The sequence below is a fragment of the Cebus imitator genome, unplaced genomic scaffold, assembly GCF_001604975.1.
Source record: "Cebus imitator isolate Cc_AM_T3 unplaced genomic scaffold, Cebus_imitator-1.0 Scaffold136, whole genome shotgun sequence".
Taxonomy (NCBI): Eukaryota; Metazoa; Chordata; class Mammalia; order Primates; family Cebidae; genus Cebus; species Cebus imitator.
Window position 1 is genome coordinate 274,899 of NW_016107451.1, and position 22,219 is coordinate 297,117.

The 22,219-nt window shown below is 52.6% G+C and overlaps 1 protein-coding gene across 15 annotated transcripts in view; it reads right to left on the reverse strand.

Annotated features, from left to right (window-relative positions):
* The window catches only part of RAP1GAP2 (RAP1 GTPase activating protein 2), a 273,881-nt gene that overhangs the window by 214,919 nt on the left and 36,743 nt on the right, over window positions 1-22,219 (reverse strand). For all 15 annotated transcript variants that reach the window (XR_005202360.1, XR_005202359.1, XM_017541614.2 and 12 more), the window contains one exon: window positions 20,235-20,270. Coding sequence is in view for 13 of the 15 variants with exons in the window: in XM_017541614.2 (XP_017397103.1) it covers window positions 20,235-20,270 (36 nt within the window). In the remaining 2 variants the exon portion in view is untranslated. The remainder of the gene's footprint in view (window positions 1-20,234; window positions 20,271-22,219) is intronic.

Sequence of the window (22,219 nt, forward strand, 5' to 3'; positions counted from 1 at the left end):
CTTTGTATTTTTAGTAGAGACAGGGTTTCACCATGTTGGCCATGCTGGTCTCGAACTCCTGACCTCAAGTGATCCAACTGCCTCAGCCTCCCAAAGTGCTGGGATTACAGGTGTGAGCCACCATGCCTGGCTTTTTTTTTTTTTTTTAAAGACAGAGTCTTATTGTCCTCTAGACTGAAGTGCGGTAGTGTGCTCATAACTCACTGTTGCCTCCCACTCCTGGGCTCAAGCAATCCTCCCACCTAACTCCCAAGTAGCGGGGACTACAGGCACATACCACAAGGTCTGGCTAATGTTTTTTTAATTTTCTGTGGAGTCAGGGTTTCACAATGCTGCCCAGGCTGGTGTTAAACTCCTGGGCTCAAGTGATCCTCTGGCCTCAGCCTCCCAAAGTGCCATGATTGCAGGCATAAACTGCCATGCCCGGCCTAACAGCTACTTTTTGTTGCTGTTATAATGGCAATTGGCAAAGACAGTGTTTGTGCCTTTTGGGGGACTGTTTCTGAGCACGAATGAGACTGTATGTGTGATCAGTGTGGTCATGTCTCAATGCATGTACGTGTGTGTGTGTGTGTGTGTGTGTGTGTGTGTGTGAATGTGAGACACCAGGGCCCACGACCTATTATGCTTGAAAGAGGTGCTGACGTGGAACCGGCACCCCTGGAGGTGACAGTTCTCTCTGCTCTGTCTGCCCAAGGAGGCAGGGCTGCAGCTGAGATCCTCACCGCCTCCTTGGCGCCACCTGGTGGCACTGGCTTTACGCGGTTCAAATGCTTTCTGTCCTGGAGGGGTCCAGGAACGTTTCTACAGTGCGTGACCCGTCAGAGACTGCATTGAATCTCTGGGCTTGCCCGGCCTTTGGAAGTCAGGAGAGTCTGGACGTTATTCTCCACCAGCGCTGTCCGGTGGAACTTTCCATGATGATGAAAAGGTTCTGTATCTGTGTTGTTGCCTATGGTAGCCACCAGCCATGTGTGGCTACTGAGCCCTTGAAATGTGGCTAGTGCAATCGAGGAGCTGCATTTTTCATTGTGCTTAGTTAATTTAAGTTTAAAACGCGACACTTGGCCGGGCACAGTGGCTCACACCTGTAATCCCAGCATTTTGGGAGGCCGAGGTGGATGGATCACTTGAGACCAGGCGTTTGAAACCAGCCTGGGCAATGCGGCAAAACCCCACCTCTACGAAAAAGAAAGAAAGAAAGAAAGAAAAAATTAGCCAGGCATGGTGGCAGATGCCTGTAGTCTCAGCTACTTGGGAGGCTGAAGTGGGAGGATTGCTTGAGCCTAGGAGGTGGAGGCTGCAGTGAACTGTAGCTCGCCACTGCATTCCAGCCTGGGTAATAGAGCAAGACTCTGCCTCACAAAAAAAAAAAAAAAAAAAAAAAAAAAGGAAAGAAACATCAGAATGATAATATTTTCAGTGGTGGGTCATATTTTTATTTTTTAGTTTCAATATTTGTACATATTCTCTAAATGTCCTACAGTGAGCACGTACTATTTTTGTGATCAGGAAAAGTGGTTTGTTTTTTTTTTTATTTTTATTTTTTGAGACAGAGTCTCATTTTGTCGCCAGGCGCCAGGCTGGAGTGCAGTGGCACAATCTCGGCTCACTGCAACCTCCGCCTCCTGGGTTCAAGCAACTCTCCTGCCTCAGCGTCCCAAGTAGCTGGGACTACAGGCACACGCCACCATGCCCAGCTAATTTTTGTATTTTAGTAGAGATGGGGTTTCACCATGTTGGCCAGGATGGTCTTGATCTCTTGACCTCGTGATCTACCCACCTCAGCCTCCCAAAGTGCTGGGATTACAGGCGTGAGCCACTGCACCCAGCCTAGACTCTTCTCTTTAGCCAGCATTTTGGGAACTAAGCAAGGGAATACAGCTGTTTGTATATAATTTTTCACATAGTATTCTTAATTTCAGTAAGGTGATTTACCTCAGTCCCTCANTAGAGATGGGGTTTCACCATGTTGGCCAGGATGGTCTTGATCTCTTGACCTCGTGATCTACCCACCTCAGCCTCCCAAAGTGCTGGGATTACAGGTGTGAGCCACTGCGCCCGGCTGAAAAGTGCTATTTTTAAAGAGGGAAAAAAGAGCGTAGTAATATATGGAAATGCTTGTGATCCATCGCAGAAAAAGAGAGAAGAGAAGCACATCCCTGGGCCTGTGGAGAGGGATTCAAGGGGGGCTCAGACAAGATGATCTGACGGTTGGGCCATGAGGGTTTCCATGAGCCTATTCAGAGCCCCGTTAATGTCTGTATAATAAAGAATAAAATAAAATAAAATGTGCTTCTAACCGGGTGTGGTGGCTCACGCCTGTAATCCTAGCACTTCGGGAGGCCAAGGCCAGTGGATCACCTGAGGTCAGGAGTTGGAGACTAGCCCGGCCAACATGGTGAAACCCTGTCTCTGCTAAAAATACAAAAATTAAGCCAGGCGTGGTGGTTCACGCCTATAATCCCAGCACTTTGGGAGGCTGAGGCGGGCAGATCACGAGGTCAAGAGATCGACACCATCCTGGCCAACATGGTGAAACCCCATCTCTATTAAAAATACAAAAATTAGCTGGGCATGGTGGTATGTGCCTGTAGTCCCAGCTACTTGGGAAGCTGAGACAGGAGAATTACTTGAACCTGGAGGCAGAGGTTGCAGTGAGCCAAGATCGTGCCATTGTACTCCAGCCTAGGTGACAAAGTGAGACTCTGTCTCAAAAAAGAAAAGAAAAAATTAGCCAGGCATGGTGGTGCATGCCTGTAATTTCAGCCACTCAGGAGGCTGAAGAAGGACAATCTCTTGAGCCAGGGAGGTGGAGGTGGCAGTGGGCCAGGATCACGGTACTGCACTCCAGCCTGGGTGATAGAGCAAGACTCCGTCTCAAAAAAAAAAAAAAAAAATGTGGGCTGAGGCAGGGCACAACGGCTCATGCCTATAATCCCAAAACTTTGGGAGGCCAAGGCAAGGCAAGTGGATCACTTGAGGTCAGGAGTTCAAGACCAGCCTGCCCAACATGGTGAAAGCCCGTCTCTACTAAAAATACGAAAAGTAGCCAGGTGTGGTGGTGCACACCTGTAATTTCAGCTACTCAGGAGACTGAGGCAGGAGAATCACTTGAACCTGGGAGGTGGAGATTGCAGTGAACCAAGATCGTGCCATTGCACTTCAGCCTGGGCCACAGAGCAAGACTCCATCTCAAACATAAATTAATTAAAATTCGGGCTGAGAGAAAACCCCAAATTCCTGATAATGGTAGCCCCTATGGATGGAGGAAATAGAGGAATGGAGGCAAGAAGAAATGATGACAGGGACTTAACTTTACGTGTGTGTTTTATTTAATTTTTTTAAAAGCTTAAAAAATTAAACATAGAGGCCAGGCACAGTAATCCTAGTACTTTGTGGGGCCGAGGTGGGTGGATCACCTGAGGTTAGGAGTTCGAGACCAGCCTGGCCAACACAGTGAAACCTCATCTCTACTAAAAATACAAAAATTAACTAGCTGGGTGTGGTGCAGGTGCCTGTGATTCCAGCTACTTGGGAGGCTGAGGCAGGAGAATTGCTTGAACCCGGGGGTGGAGGTTGCAGTGAGCCGAGATTGCACCACTGCACTCCAGCCTGGGCAAAAGAGTAAAACTCTGCTCAAAAAAAAAAAAAAAAATAAAAAAAAAAAAAAAAAAAAAAAAAAAGAATTAAATATAGAATTGCCACATGATCCAGGAATTCCACTCCTAAACATACACCCAAAAGAATTGAAAACAGAGACCCAGATATTTATACACCTATGTTCACTGCAGCATTATTCCCAACAGCAAAAAAAACTGGAAGCAACTCAAATGTCCATCAGTGAATACACGGATAAACAAAATATGATACATACATACAATGGATATTATTCAGTCTCAAAAGGAAGGGAATTCTAAGCTGGGCACAGTGGCTCATGCCTGTAATCCCAGCACTTTGGGAGGCCAAGACGGGTGAATCAGTTGAGGCCAGGAGTCGGAAACCAGCCTGGTCAACATGGCGAAACCCCCTATCTGTCTCTACTAAAAATACAAAAATTAGCCATGTGTGGTGGTGCACACCTGTAAATCCAGCTACATGGGAAACTGAGGCACGAGAATCACTTGAGCCTGGGAGGTGGAAGCTGCAGTGAGCCAAGATCACACCACTGCACTCCAGCCTGGCGCCAGAGCAAGACCCCGTCTCAAAAAAAAAGGAAATTTTGACACATGATACAACATGGATGTACCATGCTACAACCTTGAAGACATTATGGGAAGTGAAATAAGCCAGACACAAAAGGAGAAATAGTGTATGATTTCACCGCTACACAGTTCACAAAGCAGCCAAATTCATAGAAACAGAAAGTGAATGGGGCTGCCAGGGCCTGAGGAGATGGGAAAAGACAGTTATTACTTAATGTATACAAATTTCAGTTTGGGATGATGAAAAAGTTCTAGAAGTAATGGTGATCGCTGCACAGCATTGTAAATGTAATTAATGCCACCAAATGGTACACTTAAAAATGGCTGAAATGGTAAGTTTTATAATATGTATGTATGTATGTATGTGTGTGTGTGTGTGTATATATATATATACATATATATATACACACACATATGTTTTTTGTTTTTGAGACAGAGTCTTTGTCTGTTGCCCAGGCTAGAGTGCAGTGGCGTGATCTCAGCTCACTGCAACCTCCGCCTCCCGGATTCAAGCAGTTCTCCTGCCTCAGCCTCCCAAGTAGCTGAGACTACTACAGCTGGCTAACTTTTGTATTTTTATGGAAACGCAGTTTCACTATGTTGGCTGGGCTGGTCTTGAACTACTGACCTTGTGAACTGCCACCATCAGCCTCCCAAAGTGCTGGGATTACAGGTGTGAGCCACCGTACCCAGCGTATATTATGTATATTTTAACACGATTTTTTTTAAAAGGCTTCGGGCCGGGCGCGGTGGCTCAAGCCTGTAATCCCAGCACTTTGGGAGGCCGAGGCGGGTGGATCACGAGGTCAAGAGATCGAGACCATCCTGGTAAACATGGTGAAACCCCGTCTCTACTAAAAATACAAAACATTAGCTGGGCATGGTGGCGCGTGCCTGTAATCCCAGCTACTCAGGAGGCTGAGGCAGGAGAATTGCCTGAACCCAGGAGGCGGAGGTTGTGGTGAGCCGAGATCGCGCCATTGCACTCCAGCCTGGGTAACAAGAGCGAAACTCCGTCTCAAAAAAAATTAAAAATAAAAATAAAAGGCTTCGATGCAATCCCAGCACTTTGGGAGACTGAGGCGGGTGGATCACCTGAAGTCGGAGTTGGAGACCAGCCTGGGCAACATAGTGAAACCCCATCTTTAATAAAAATACAAAAATTAGCTGGGTGTGGTGGCACATGTCTATAATCCCAGCTACTCAGGAAGCTGAGGCAGGAGAGTCACTTGAACCTGGAAAGCGGAGGTTGCAATGAGCCGAGATCACTCCAGCCTGAGCGACAAGAGTGAAACTCCATCTCGAAAAAAATAAAAATAAAAGGGTTTGATGAAAACGAGACAAAATATTAACTAGAGTCAGTTCTGGGTCATGAGTACCCAGAGGTTTGCCATGTCATTATCCTAAGGGAAAAAAAGGCACCTTTGTATGGTCAGGGATGTGGAAATAAGGCCCCCAGCAGGCAGGACGCCCCTTGGAGCCAGCTCAGGACTCTTCCATCTCTTTCCTCCCCACCTATTTTTACCGCATTATAGTTTCTATGGAAACAAGGGGCACCTTGGCTCCCAGAGCTCAGCCCAGGTGCTGCTAACTCCAGGAATAAGGTCAGAGAGTGAATCACATAAAAGCCCGCGTGTCGGGGCCTTGTGTACACACACGTCTGCCCTTCTGACCACGTCCAGCAGTGACTGTGTCCACGTGTGCACCCTGTGCACGTATCTGTCCTCGGCAGGCAGGCCTGGGTGCTGGTACACAACGCACAGTTTGCCTGCGTGAGTACGCCTGCAGGCATGGGGGCACATCACACGGTCACATGTCTGTCACCGCACAGCCCAGGACTGTTATTAATAATACCAGAAGTGGGGCCGGGCGTGGTGGCTCACGCCTGTCATCCCAGCACTTCGGGAGGCCAAGGGGGGCGGCAGCTCATGAGGTCAGGAGTTTGAGACCAGCCTGATCAACATGGTGAAACTCTGTCTCTACTAAAAATACAAAAAGTAGCAAGGCGTGGTGGCGCACGCCTGTAGTCCCAGCTACTCAGGGGGTTGAGGTAAGAGGATCACTTGAACCCGGGAGGCGGAGGTTGCAGTGAGCCGAGATCGCACCATTGCACTCAAGCCTGGTGACAGAGTGAGACTCTGTCTCAAAAATAATAATATCAGAGCTGTTCAGGCAGGCTACATGTGTGGGGCACTATGTACGAGGCACCGTGTTCCCATTTCACCCGGATAAGAGCATTTAAACCTCACGACAAGAGTACCCATGTGCAGGTACTATTATCCTCCTCAAAAGAAGCCAAAGAAGCCAGGGCATGGAGAGGGTGCGCAGCTTGGCCCAGGTCACTCAGAGTACAGGAACCTAAGCGCTGCACTGCGGGGGAAAGTGCTTTAAATGGCACTGGTTCCCATGCAGCTGCAAAGCCAGCTGTATCGGCGGCACTACCTCAGCACCAGTAACACACAGGTTTCCTGGGCCCCACCCAGGCTTGATGAGGCTGAGTCCCCAGGCCCCAGGGTGGGGCCCTGAAGCTGCATTTCCACACAGTCCCCTAGGTGAGTCTGCACTGCAGCCAAGGTGGGCAGCCATGGGTCCCCACTACGTCCAGCTGCCCAGCAGGGTTGAACATGGCATGGCAGGGTGGGGACAGGGGCTGTCCCTCCCGAGTCCTGTTCCCAGGCCCATAGCACAGAGCTCCTCAATTCCAGGGGGCGTCCACTGGCGGCAAAGCACCCAAGAAGTGGGCAATGGCTGCCGCCAACCCTCCCACCACAGGGCAGGGCTCCAAAAGTCAGTTATGTGGCTTTGTGGGCTGCCCGGCACGGATTTCCGCCCGCTCCACCCTCTCAGAATGAGCTGGGTGTTGGGGTGGAGGTGGAGGGAGGCATCACACTGCGGTAACTTGGTGGTTCACAGCTGAGCCCAAGGTAGGGACGGGACGGCCACCTCACCTGGGCAACAAACAGTGAGAGCCCAGCTGGGCACCCTAGAGGCTCCCACGGCCTCAGACCCCGGGTGGAGAGGGACTCAGACAGAAAGCACCAGACCCCCACAGCATAGGAGGAGCTACATGTGACCCTTGAGGTTTTGGCTGCTCCAGGGGCATGAGGAAGAGAGCCTTCCGTGCCGATGGGGAAGGGGCTGTGCATGGAGGAAGCCACGTCGAAGCCGGCCCTGGACGGACGGGCAGGATGTGGACCCTGACGCCGACAGGGAAGGAAGAGTCAATGGCCGTTCCCTGTGAGCCAGAACAGCACGAACAGGCAAAAGTGCCAGCTCCAAACAGCAAGTCCCACCCTGCTGGAGCTGAAGGCCAAGAGGAAGCACCGTTGTGAGAAAACAAAACCAAACCAGAAGCTGACAGAGACACAGAGAGGTTAAGTAACTTGCCCCAGGTCACCCAGCTGGTAGAGTCAGGATTTACACAGAGGCTGCCTGACTGCAAAGCCCAAAAATGAACCGGTAAGGTGGGGTCCCCAGTTGGTGCCCTTTTCTGCTTTTCTTCTGTGAATATCTGAGAATGCTGACAAGGCGAACCTACTAGACCTACAGCAGTGGTTTTCAATGGAGTAGGGAGATTTTATACCACTGCCCCAGAAACAGAGCAATGTCTGGAGACACTTTTTTTTTTAAAGATGGGGTTTCACCATGTTGGTTGGGCTGGTCTTGAACTCCCGACCTCAGGTGATCCGCCCGCCTCGGCCTCCAAAGTGCTTGGATTACAGGCGCGAGCCACCACGCCCAGCCTTTCTGGAGACATTTTCTATTTTTTGTTTTTTTGAGTTGTAGACTCACTCCGTTGCCCACGCTGGAGAGCAGTGGCACAATCTCAGCTCACTACAACCTCTGCCTCCTGGGTTCAAGTGATTCTCCTGCCTCAACCTCCCAAGTAACTAGAATTACAGGCATGTGCCACCATGCCCGGCTAATTTTTTTTGTATTTTTAGTAGAGACAGGGTTTCCCCATGTTGGTCAGGCTGGTCTGGAACTCCTGACCTCGGGTGATCCACCTGTCTCAGCCTCCCAAAGCACTGGGATAACAGGTGTGAGCCACTGCACCCAGCCTGGAGACATTTTCATTACCACGGTGAGGGGTGGGCCACAGGACAGCACCGCATGACAAAGAACCATCCAGCCTCCAAGGTTAACAGAAGCCAGGCCGGAGTGGCTCACACCCGCCAGGGCCCATTTTAACCATTGCTGAGCCACTAACAGTCACCACCCTTGTTTATCCTTCGGGCAGTGCTTCCCAGATTTGGCTGCCCCTTGGAATCACCAGGGCATCTTTTAAAAGTACTGATGCTGGATCCCACCCCCGGACATTCAGATTGAATTGGAACTGGGTACGATCTGGGCATCAGAATTTCTAAAAGCACCTCCAGGTGAGACCAAAGCACAGAAAAGTTTGAGAACCACCACGCTGGGGAGGGGAAGGAACAAACTTTACTGTTAATCCAAGACCACCCCCACCAGCTGGGGGCTGAGGGTCCCTGGCCAGCATCCTGGGCATAAGAAGCCCATCAGAGTCATCACTATCAAGATGCGCCTTCGGGCGGGGGCCTAGGAGCAGGGAAGGCAGAGCTGGAGCCAGCTTTAGGGATGATGAATTAGTCACAGCTGGCAGAGACCAGAGGAAGAGGTTAATCAGAAAGCCTTTGTCACTGTCTGGGCAGGAGATAATGGGCCTGAACCGGGAGACAGGAGGAACCACCCCCCATGACTCAGAGGCTTCTCAACCCAGTGATAGAAAGAACTGGATCTGAAAGAGAGAAAAGGTTAATTGAGACGCAGTCCAGTCTGGGAATGGAGCTGGAAATGACTGGCCAGCGGCTGAGGTCGGGGCAAGAGCATGGTTGTTGGGGGTGACCTGGGGAGAGGGATTTGGGAGTCAGCCACAAAGACACAGGAGCTGAGACCTAAGGAGGGGACCAAAGCAGAGGGCCCAGCTGACTCTGGTCTGTAGCCAGCACTGTTCTTCAAAGTCTGCAGTTTGCTTTCAAGATTTTGTCTAAAACTTCAGATTTCCAGCGATGTGCAATGGCTCACACCTCTAATTCCAGCACTTTGGGAGGCCGAGACCGGCAGATCACCTGAGGTTGGGAGTTCAAGACCAGCCTGGCCAACACGGTGAAACCTCGTCTTTATAAAAAATACAAAAATTAGCCGGTCACAGGGGCAGGCGCCTGTAATCCCAGCTACTCGGGATGCTGAGGCAGGAGAATCACTTGAACCCAGCGGGTAGAGGTTGCAGTGAGCTGAGATCGCACCACTGCACTCCGGCCTGGATGGCAGAGCAAGACTCTGTCTCAAAAAACAAACAAAAACAAAAACAAAATACCTCCAGATTTCCAGCTGCTGCTGTAAAATGGAAGCTCTGCTGAGACAGGCCAGCATTCCTGCAATGCCCAACAGCTAAGGGCCCAAGTCAGAAAGCAGCAAGGATGGAGCTGATGGAGAGCAGGAGAAGCAGCAGGGGCTGGCATGTCAGACAACGAGAGCAGCCTCTCGTCCCGACCCTGCTCCCACCACCTCCATGCTGTCCTATTGCAAGTTAGCAGCGCCCCTGCTCAGGGTCTCAGCTTTCTGATCTGTAAATAAGGATGGTGAAGCCCATAACCTCTAGCTGTCCATCCTCGCGTCCCTGGGGCTCCTGCAGGCTGCCTGGAAAACCTGAACCCTGCAGACAAAGATGAGCTCTGGCAGGTCCCAAATACAGCCAAAGAAGCCGGGGTAACCAGCCAAGGGGTGGAAGAGAAGACTCAGGGTGAAAAAGCAGCCTGCAAGGGTCTGCAGGGCTCTCAGGAGAAACAGGGATGAGCCTCTTTGAATGGGGGCAGGCGGGGACGTGAGGGCCAAGGGGTCAAGACTGGACCAAGCAATGCATTCCAGAGATTCCAGATGAAAACAGCGGTCAGCTCCGAGCAAGCAGTTGTACTGCAATAAAACAGACATCCATACAAGGTCATGAGCTCACTGTCCCTAGAGGTAATCAAACACAGCTTGGGTGACTAGTTTCAGGGATACAAGAGATTTGCATAAAGGCTAATTTCACTTTTTTACTTCAAGCCGTAAGATTCCAGGACTCCAGAGATCTGGGGGTCTCCCCTGAAGGCTCCCCTCTCCCTCTTCCAACACCCCCAGGGAGGCCCATCAGGGATCAGGCTCCCTGGGTGGTCCAGACAAAGCATGCCAGGTCCACACTTGCTCCCCTCGCCCTTCACCAGGGCCTCAGCCTCTGTCCGGCCCCAGCAACTCCTGCCACACACACGGCCCCGGCCCCAGCATAGCCTCACCCAGAGCCTTCTCAGAGGCAGAGGAAGGAACCCTGGGGTGGGGGGGGTGGTTCCAGCACAAGCCAGAGAGGCCACTGACAACCCCTACTGACACCCACATCCCCGACTCCCTGATGCCTGCCCCAGCAGAGCCAGCGAAAGAAAGGGGATAGAAGGTGCCACCCCGCTCCCAGACACCAGTGCCGTCTCTGTATGGCCCCTGGGTGCTGCATGGGCCCTTGTCCATCAGGAGCATCTCCAATGGTGGCTGGTGAGGGGGTGTCCGTCACACCCAGGGGTCTTGCAGTGCATGGAGCAGAAGCACCAGGGGTGCACAGTCTGGGGAGACACAAGTCTTTCTCCAGAGCCCAGTAGGAGCAATTCTCACCTGGCCTTGGCCAAATCCAGCTCACAGCAAGCCAAGCAGAGCCCTCTGGCCTCTTCCACAGGACTGTGAGCTTTCCCATCCAGGCCAGGCCAGTGGGCCTCTGGGCCTGGGGAGCCCAGCAAGGAAGCCCGAGTACACGGCCAGAGGCCTGGGGGTTCATGAGGATCCAGGAGCTAAATGGGGTGAGGGGGTCCTCCACGGATGGTTGGGTCCAGGCTGGCAGCCACAGGCCACCCCGTCCACATTTTCCTCTCCTGCGTCCTTGCCCTTACCCTCACATTAACACAGTTAGCCCTGTCCCAGGGTATCCACAAGGGCCATGCCATGCCACCAGCCACACGGAAAACACCCTCACGGGCTCCACGAATAAGCAAAGCCCCTCCTGCCCACTGTCCCACACCCATCGCAGAAGAGCCCCAATTCCTAATACCTATGGGCCAGGGCTGCCAGCCGGCTCCCTGCCTGTCCTCAGCAGGTACCCACAAGACCTGGCCAAGTCCAGGGAGCTGTCTGTCCAATGAGAAACCAGAGCAGGGACTCACCAGGGCTTCCTGGGCATGGCAGGGACTGGCCAGGACGAGGGCCAGGAACACATGAGGCCCGGAGTTTGCAGACCTTGCCGCCTGGCAAATGGCACCTCCAGGAGCAGCCCCGGTGCCTGGCAATGAAATCAAGCCACAGCCAACCGCCAGCTAAGCACTCGCCTTCCCCACTTCTCCCTGCAGCCACTCACGCCCCAAGACTCCGGATCCCAAAACAGGCCTGTTCATGGTTACCATAGGAACTTGCTCAAGCCAAAAAAGGCACCACACAGGCACCCACATGGGTCCTCAACACTCATGTCCACCTGCGCGGGCAAGCTTGCACACACACCTACACATCCCTGCACACGCCTACACAGCCCACACACGCCAACGCTGTCCTCAGGCGCAGGGCCCTCCTGAAGAAATCAACGAACCGAGTCTGCCACCTGAGAAAGAAATGGGCACGTTCTCACCTGGAAGGTATCTAAAAGCGGGTTCTGCTGGGTAGCCAGCTGTCCATCACAAGGGCAGCCACACCGGCCAGTTCTCACCTGGAGCTCACCTGCCAAAGGCACCCAGGAGCCAAGCCGGCCTAGGGAGGGGACACTGAAGCTGCTTCCCGGCCACAGACCAGCTCTGGCAGCCCTCAGGATGCCGCTCTCTCCTCTGCCCTTTCCCCAGGGCAGGAGGCATAAGGTGGATCTCAGGCCAACGGAAGAGCAGAGTGGGAAGTGGAGGGCAGATTTTCCACTCAGAGCCCTACCCCTCTTCCAACCCCAAGCTGCCCAAACTCCCCAGTTCTCCATCTCCATGAATGGGACCAGCATCTACCCAGCGCTCACAGGAAGCCTGCTTAGAGTCCCCACCTGACCCTTCTCTCACCTTCGCCCACACCTTCCAAACCAGCGCCAGGCAGGGAAGGCCACTCCCGCCAGCCCCATACTACTGTAAGGCTTTCTCCTTAGTTCAGCTAAAAACGGGGTCCTTGTCACACGACCAGGAAAGACGAGGCTCTTGGACACAAAAGAAGGGTGAGAACAATGGGGTTTATTGGGCGAAAAGGAAAAAAACTCAGCAAAGCGAGAGAGGTTCCTGTTGACAGGCCCCCATCTCACAGATTGGGTCCCCAGGTTACCGCCTCAGAACAGGAGAAGCCAGGATCCTCCCCTCTGCAAACCTTCCGAGGGAGACTCCACCCTAGAGTGCAGGCAGGGAGGAGGTTCTCAGGGACCTCTTTCTATGTGGCTGTCTCAATATCCCCTCCTGGCCTCCCCGCCTCCTAACCCCTCCAGTCAGCCAGGGGGGCCCTCAGACTCAAGCTCACCATAGCATCCCCCTGGCCCAAAGCCCTCTGATCCAGCACAGCTTCCAGCACAGCTCCCCTACCCTCCTAGCCCTGGCCCCACTTCCCCCAGACCCCACACTCCGACCCTTACTTCCGTCTGGTAATAATCACTGCTCCCAAGCCTCGCCTGCTGGAGCTGCTTCGCGCCCACTGCCTGGAGCGCCGTTCTCTCTCCACTCCTGACCTTATACACCCTTGGAGACGGCTCAGGCATCACCAGGTCTCCGGGAGACACCGCCCCCCATCCTTCCTGAGGGCATCACAGCCCTCGTCCCGTTCCAGGGCAACTGTCTATCTCCCTGCAGAGTGTGGGTGCCCAGTAAATGTAGGCTGAACTGACTCAGCTGTCTACCCCCAAAAACATCAAGCTCCCCCTGTCCTTGACAACCCCAGCAAACTCTCAGCAGACGCCCTAGGTGGGTAGAAGAGCTGACCAGGATGAATTGGCCCCAGAGGGTTCTAGAACATCATCGTGGTGTCTCAAGAATTCTTGTAATCTATAGTAAACAAAGACCTGGTGGCCAAAGCTGGGGAAATGAATCGGCAGTCTTGGCCTTCAACTGGTGAATGAAAAAAGCGGTAAAATCGGAATCAAGGGCCAGGCGTGGTGGCCCACATCGGTAATCCCAGCACTTTGGGAGGCCAAGGCAGGTGGATCAAAACCCTGTCTCTACTGAAAATACAAAAATTAGCTGGGCATGGTGGTGCATGTATTTTTAGTAGAGACAGGGTTTCGCCATGTTGGCCAGGCTGGTCTCAAACTCCTGGGCTCGTGCAATCCTCCTGCCTCGGCCTCTGAAAGTGCTGGGATTACAGGCGTGAGCCACTGTTCCCAGCCTTGTGCATAATTCTCACAGAATGGGGAGGGAAGCCTGGGTTTAAAAGGGTTGTGGCAGACCAGGCACAGTGGCTCACACCTCTAATCCCAGCACTTTGGGAGGCCAAGGCAGGAGGATCGCTTGAGCTCAGGAGTTTGAGACCAGCCTGGCAACACGGCAAAATCTCCCTTCTACTAAAAATACAAAAAAATTAGCTGGACCTAAAGGTGCATACCTGTAGTCCCAGCTACTCAGAAGGCTAAGGCAGGAGAATCACGTGAACCCAGGAGGCAAAGGTGTCACAGTGAACCAAGATCGCACTCCAGCCTGGGCAACAGAGTGAGACGCCGTCTCAAAAACAATAATAATAATAAATAATAGACCAGTACGGTGGCTCTCACCTATAATCCCAGCACTTTGGAAGGCCGAGGCAGGTGGATCACGAGGTCAGGGGTTCGAGACCAGCCAGACATGGCAAAACCCCATCTCTACTTTAAAAAATACAAAAATTAGCTGGGCATGGTGGCAGACACCTGTAATCCCAGCTACTTGGGAGGCTAAGGCAGGAGAATTGCTTGAACCCACGAGGTGGAGTTTGCAGTGAGCCGAGATCGTACCACTGCACTCCAGCCTGGGCAACAGAGTGAGACTCTGTCTCAAAAATCATCATCATCATCATCATCATCATCATCATCATCATCAAAGGGTTGTGGCAGAGAAGAAATCAAGCTTCCTGGCTGTGGCAAGCCCCTGCACTCCTGGACAATGTTTCCAACAGCTGACGCTGGAGCCTCCAGCGACCAGGGAAAGCTGGACAGAGACACCCTGTGCTCCACCCTGCGTGGCCCCTTCATTTCTAGCAGGATTTTGAACTCTTAGCTGGGTAAATCTGAAACTTAGAATAGCAGTGGCTGTGTGGTATCTTCCAGCCAAACCACGGCAGAATTGACATGCTGGCCCAGCCAGACAGGGCTCCTCCAGGCCTTCCCCACCCATCTCCTGAGGAAGAAATCAGAGTACAGCCGCACCTCGGCCCCATCACGGGCTTTATCCCTTCCCTGAGGTGCCACTTCTAGGGAACAAGGGCGGGAGACATCCGCTAAAAAGCTGGATTTTTTTCCTACAGGCAATGGATTTTAGGCTTCCCTGCTCCTCAGGGGCGTGTGTGAGAGTGCCCGGCAGTGGTGACGGGCTGCCCTGAGCCATCCACATGCTCGCTCCATGTTACCACAGCCAGTCCCTGTGCAAGACAATCACCCCAGGTGGCTGGAGCCCATGCAGCAGACAGGTACACACGCACACACACGCATACACACGCACACGCACACACATGCATCTCTTTCTTTAACAAAGACGCTGGGGTCTCTGTGGAGGCAGCACAGGGGCCAGCAAAAAAGGAGCAGAGGTTTTGGCCAGGCACGGTGGCTCACGTCTGTAATCCCAGCACTTTGGGAGGCTGAGGCAGGCAGATCACCTGAGGTAGAGAGTTCGAAACCAGCCTGGCCAACATGGCGAAACCCATCTCTACTAAAAATCAGAAGAAAAAAAAAAAAAAAAGCTGGGCATGGTGGCACATGCCTGTAGCCCCTTAGGAAGCTGAGGTGGAAGAATAGCTTGAACCTGGGAGGCGGCGGTTGCAGTGAGCTGAGATCGTGCCACTGCACCCCACCAGCCTGGGCGACAAGAGGGAGACTCCATCTCAAATAAAAAAAAAAGGAGCCAAGGAACAACTAGGAGGGTCCCGGCTCAGATCCTCCCCCTCCGGCTGCTGCTTCAAGGATCTCCACAGGAAAACTCCAGGTGCCTGGCTGACAGGAACCTTGTCCCCAGCTGGCCCCTAGAGCAAATGGGAGAGGAGGGAGCCCACTTGCTGAGCCTGCCTCTTTCTCTCCAGCCTTCCACATGCATGTGATGGGCCAACCACAACACCCCATAACTGATTCATTCAGCAAACACATTCAGACTCAAACCTCCTTTGTGCCAGGCATGGGGCAGGCCCTAAGGAGTCAGAGATTAAATGTGCAGAGCCCCTGCTCACCAAGACTTCCATTGACACAGGCATGCACTCACTCAACGGCAAGCCCCTACCACCACCAAGGACCTGAGAAAAATACAAAAGGACCCCAGGTATGGATGCAAACTCCTAGAATGTGAAGGCTAGAAGAGAGCATCTGGGCACTGATCCATCCTTCCCATTTTACAGATGGGGAAACTGACCCAGAGGGGTTCACGATCTGCCCACGTGTTAGCCTGGGGCTCTATCCCACACACAAGCCTCCTCCTCCTCCTGCGTGATACTGTAACCACCTCCCCTCCGGCGTTCCAGCGTGGCTCTGTGGCCCCTAGACCTCGCACGGCAGTTAAGTTGCTTCTGAGTGTCCAACTCATCCAGCACCACAGACCCCATTCAATCCAGGCCTCCAGCAAGGGAATGGGCCCCAGCAAACCAGGGCCCTTCTCACACACGGTGCTGTGGAGGCAGAGGTGCATTCTGCGGCCACAGATTCTATATACACAGCCGCCGAGCACATCAGGGAAAGAAAATGGAAAGTAGGGCGGGAGACAGGTGCTGAGAACCACGCAGCTCCACCCACAAAGCACAGACCCAGATTCAAAGCCCAGCTCTGTGACTTCCTTAAGCAAAGACCTTAAGCGAATCTCCTAAACTCTAGGGGTCTCCAGTTTCGCTCTTGTAACCCAGGCTGGAGTGCAATGGCGCGATCTCGGCTCACCGCAACCTCCGCCTCCTGGGTTCAGGCAATTCCCCTGCCTCAGCCTCCTGAGTAGCTGGGACTACAGGCACGCGCCACCATGCCCAGCTGATTTTTTGTATTTTTAGTAGAGACGGGGTTTCACCATGTTGACCAGGATGGTCTCGATCTCTTGACCTCGTGATCCACCCGCCTCAGCCTCCCAAAGTGCTGGGATTACAGGTGTGAGCCACCGCGCCTGGCCTTCCAATTTCTTTTCTTTTTTTTTTTTTTTTGAGACAGAGTCTCAAACTGTCACCCAGGCTGGAGTGCAATGGTGCAATCTCAGCTCACTGCAACCTCCGCCTCCAGGTTTCATGTGATCCTCCTGCCTCAGCCTCCCGAGTAGCTGGGATTACAGGCACATATGAATAAACCTGGCTAATGGTTTGTATTTTTAGTAGAAACGGGGTTTCACTATATTGGCCAGATTGGTCTTGAACTCCTAACCTCGTGATCCACCCACCTTGGCCTCCCAAAGTGCTGGGATTATAGGTGTGAGCCGCCGCACCCAGTCTCCACTTTCTCATCTGTAAAATGCAGAGCGTAATGGTACCTGCTTCACGAGGTGGCTGCAAAGCCTCAGGAAAACAGAGCAATGAAGACTTAGCACACAGTTGATGCTTAATAATGGTGAGGCCAGACCCCCATCGTCAGAGCTGCATGCCTCAGGGACGCCTGGGGAGGCATCAAGGTCCCTGGGAAGGGAGCCACAGCAACCAGGGAGCACAGGCCGCAGCCCAGGAGGATCTGCTACATGGCGGGGAATGCAATGTGCTGCTGTAGACGGAGAGATCCCTCACCCAGCAGAGGCAGAGGGAGGGGGCATCTTGGTGACTCAGGGGCACCAACAGTTGGCACTTGGCTGCCTCATCGATTGACCATAAACACAAGGGCTTATCTCTGAACTGAATTCTACTGGATCAATCTGTTTGCCCATCTTTATGTCAGTACCACACTGTATTAATTACCATAGCTTTGCAATACTTTTTTTTTTTTGAGACAGAATCTCAAAAAATTGCGCTATGTCACCCAGGCTGCAGTGTAATGGCATGATCTCAGCTCACTGCAACATCCATCTCCCAGGTTCAAGCAATTCTCCTGTCCCAGCCTCCCGAGTTGATGGGATTACAGGTGTGTACCACCATGCTGGGTTAATTTTTTTATTTTTAGTAGAGATGGGGTTTCACCATGTTGGCCAGGCTGTTGGCAAACTCTTGACCTCAAATGATCTGCCCACCTCGGCCTCCCAAAGTGCTGTGATTACAGGCATGAGCCACCACACCTGGCTGCAATATGTTTTGAAATCAGGAAGAATGAGTCCACCAACTTTGTTCTTCTTTTTCAAGAGTATCTTTGAACTTCTATGTGAATCTCAGGATCAGCTTATCAATGTCTGCGAAGAAGCTAGCTGGGATTTTGATGGCAATGGGTTTCCAGTTCCTGGTTCAGCTGCTCCTGAGCTCTGGCTCTGCTTCCTCCCCTTGGGTTCCCTGGGGGCACCCTGCTTTCTTTCCCATAAGTTCCATCTTTTGCTTAACCAGATAATACCAGATTTTTGTTTCTTGCAATCAAAGGAATCTTAACTGATAAAATTAGGAATACAGTGCTACACATTGTCCCAAGCCATCATCCCAATATCACCTTCCCAGATATCACCCAAAGACCCATTGGGGTCCCAGTCTCAACACTGGCCCATGCCCCCAGCTCCTCCCTCAACCCTGTAACTGGTACACTTCCAGGTTACAAACATTATATTTACAAACAGGCCCTCCGTTGATAAATGCTTGTGAAATTGAACTGGATGTCCCAAAACAGCACCAAAAGAACACTCTTAACACTCTACACCCCTCAGTAACTCTGCTTCATGCTGGCATCTCACTCAGTATGCAGATATGCTCTAGGAAAGCCAGACACTATGTGCCCATTGGACAAAAGGCATGGAAACTAAAGGCCAGACACCTCCAGACTGAATGATGTACACACACCCTGATGCACACACCATGCCAAGCCAGCACAGGCACGGGGGTCCCACTGTCCTGTGCTATCTTTAAGAGCTGCTTTAGAGGCAACCTCCTCCAGGCAGTCTTTCAGGACTACTCCATGGCACTCTGGCCTCAGCTCTAGACTTTTTTAGATGAAGTTTTACTCTTTTTGCCCAGGCTGGAATAGAGTGGTGCAATCTCGGCTTACCGCAACCTCCGCCTCCCAGGTTCAAGCAATTCTCCTGCCTCAGCCTCCCGAGTAGCTGGGATTACAGGCGCCTGCCACTGCACCCGACTAATTTTTTCTATTTTTAGTAGAGACAGGGTTTCACCATGTTGGCCAGACTGGTCTCGAACTCCTGACCTCAGGCAATCCACCCACCTCAGCCTCCCAAAGTGCTGGGATTACAGGTGTGAGCCACCACGCCTGGACTCCTGGCATCAGCTCAACAGAAAAACTGAAAGCTCTCAAAGGGGAGGAGCAGACTGTCCCTGATCCCGGCCCTGCTCACTGCCTAGCCTCACCTTTTCAAGCAAAACCAGCCAAAGTGGGAAGCCTCTTATTTTGACCCTCTTTTATGCCAGCCCTCAAGACTGGCTGTGCTTTGCCCAGGGACCTGCGTCCAGGGATGATACACAACCAGTGCCGGCAACTGAACGGCACGACAGGAGGAGACCAGGCAGGAAAAGCCTTCTGCCGAGATGGGGGAGTGATGACCCAGGGAAGCTGCCTCGGAAGGAGGGCGGCTCATTGGAGGAATTTTCCATGCATAAGCTAATTCACATGTGCCAAGAGAATATTTTCAGCTCGAGGCCAATGCTTTTTTCCTCCTAGAATTTCCCTCCTTTCAATTCACTCCATAGGAGCAGGTGGTTAGTCAGTACTCACTGCCCCAAGGGAGGGGTGCAGCTGGAAGTAGGCTATACTCTGGTTAAGTCTCAAAGGAAAAAGGGGATCAGGTTGCAGATGAAAGAGTCTGGCCAGAAACATAGAGAAAAAGGGAATGAAGGTGGTTTGAGGGCAGACAGGTCAGAGATCCTAGGAGAGTGCTGTGCCTGCTAAGGACCTCGGCAGACAGACCAAGAGACGCGGCAAACTGAGGCAGGCAATTCCCAGACTCTGAGTCTGGTGTGGAATCCTCAGTAAGCCCCAGGGCCTGGCTGCCCATGCTGATATACCTGGCAACAAATGACTTGATGAGCAGCAGCTGATACCACACACACACACACACACACACACACACACGCACACACACACACACGCACGCACACCCTGGGGTGTAGTCAGGTCCCAGTAGGTGAAGAATGTCAGAAAGTCACTGACAGGATTGGGACTTCACATAAAAATTAAAGTGAGAGAAAATATAATTATCTTTTTTTTTTGGAGATGGAATCTCACTCTGTCGCCCAGGCTGGAGTGCAATGGCACAATCTCAGCTCACCGCAACCTGCACCTCCTGGGTTCAAGTGATTCTCCTCCCTCAGCCTCCCGAATAGGTAGGATTACAGGCATGCACCGCCATGCCCAGCTAATTTTTGTATTTTGAGTAGAGACAGAGTTTCACCATGTTGGCCAGGCTGGTCTCGATCCTGACCTCAGGTGATCCGCCTGCCTCGGCCTCCCAAACTACTGGGATTACAGGTGTGAGCCACTGCGCCAGGCCCAATATAATTATCTTTCTAAAAATCAAAGTGACAGATTATGGGCCTGAATGTCACACCTGCTACACACACTCCCTCCTGGCCCCTGGAGATTCCATTCCCACCCCTACCTTTCCCTGAACACCCCAGGAATAAGTTCCAATCTGGAAGCATCATGGACTCGGCCTGGAATCTGACAAACATGACAGCCCCTTCGTGTCTCCCACAACCTGCAGGGAACGAGGGCCCCAAACGCACCCCAACCCGCCATCATCGCTGGCCTTTACAGAACAGGAAACAGCCACTTACTTGACTTTCAGACTCGCCAACATGGTCTTGTCGATCCTGCCAAGGGAAAAGCAAGGGTTCCGGTAAGTGCAAGGCTGAAGGCTCCCACAAGCAGCTGCAGGGGAAGGTCCCCGGGGAAGCCCAGACCACCAGACGGCGGGCTCTGTCTGCACGGCTACAGGGGCCCATTCCCCATTAGCAGAGGAAGAGATGACCATGAATGCTGGGAGGGCTGGTGCCACACACCACCCTATAACATGGGTACTATAATTCTCCCCATTTCAGAGATGAGAAAACTGAGGCTTAGAAAGGTAAAATCACTGGCCTGGTCTCAATTCAGGTATCGCACTTCAGGCCCAGGGATCGTAAGCACTTTGTGTGCGGCCTCTCCCTTTATTAGGGCTACCCCCACCAGAGGACTCAGCAGCCCAGCTTCATGGGTCAGCATCAGGTGGACATCCATATTTCCCAGGCGTCTGATTTGGGAAGATGTAGGCACCCCCAGCACCAAGGACCCTCCTGCCCTAGGAGCTGCCAGTCCATCCAGGGAGGCAGACTCTGCTCCTGGGGCAGAACCTGGGGCGTCATATCAGGCACAAGTGTTCAGGGCGGGGAAGATCACGTTTGCTGCAGACCATCTTGACAGCCAGCTCCTCCACCCCCAGCCTGCGCCTGCCCTTGCTGGAAAGGGAGGCGGCACCGCCGAGCTTCTATTTTTACCCCCTACGTATGCCAGCCCTTATGGATGGTACAAAGAGGCCCCTCCTCCCTCTCCAGAGGCAGAAAGGTGGGCAGCGTTCCCACTGTCAGTATCTCCTCTTGTGGAACGGTCATGACCATCTCCATCACCAGCACTGCCACCAGCACCGACGCTGCCTTCGACACATCACGATGCGTGCCACCATCACTGTCCCTGTCACCACACGTCACCAACACTATCATCAGTGTCGCCATCACCATCAGCTTCACTAAAATTGCCACCGGCTCCAGGATGCTGGAAACCCTGGAGGCTCTTTCCGGCACCCTTGTCTGGTCGGCTCAGCTCTGCCTCCAGCTTCCCACACACACGACTCCGGGGGAGAGGAGAGGAGAGGTGTCAGACACGGAGCTGGGCCAGCCCACAGGTCACCCTGAAGCCTGGAGCTAGGGGTGGGGTCCTTCCACTCTGAGTAAACTCCCAGGACCTTTGACCTCAGTTCCAACAGCAAAGTAAGCGGCACCCCGAGGGGCCTGGTTCACGCACCTCCCAGTTTCTTCCCCAAAGGCCCTCTTGAGTCCCTTCCTTGGGACTTCCACCACTAGTCCCTGAGGGTCTCATGCTGGAATCCCCACCCACTCTGGGATGCAGACCCTCCTCTTCCCCCATTCAACCCACAGATGCCTAGATCCAAGCAGGACTCAGAGCCCACATTCCGTTGTAATGCCTGCAACCCAGAGCTGACCAGTGGCAACCCTTAATAATACACCCTTAGGTTTTACATTTTTCTCAAGGAATCTCTTAATTCTTTTTTTTTTTTTTTCCAGATGGAGTCTCACTCTGTCGCCCACGCTGGAGTGCAGTGGCATGATCTCAGCTCACTGCAACCTCCACCTCCCAGGTTCAAGTGATTCTCCTGCCTCTGCTGGGACTACGGGGACGCACCACCACACCCGGCTAAGTTTTTAATAGAGACAGGATTTCACCATATTGGCCAGGCTGGTCTCGACCTCCTGACCTCATGGGAATCTCTTAATTCTTACAACATCCCTGTGCTGTGGGTAAAGTAGAAATCCCCCATTGACACATGGGGAAACTGAGACCCAGAGAAAGGAAGTGTCCCATTTGAGTTCCTCAGTGGTCAAGGTGGAGTCAGCGATGGAACTTGGGCTCCAGGTGCGTGCACCTCTGACCTCTGTCTGGTCAGCCCCGCCCACCACAGCGCCCACAGGCACCCTGGTCACAGCAGCCCTGATCCCTGATCCACACCCACACAGCAGCCAGCCCACCATGGTTCCTACACCAGGGT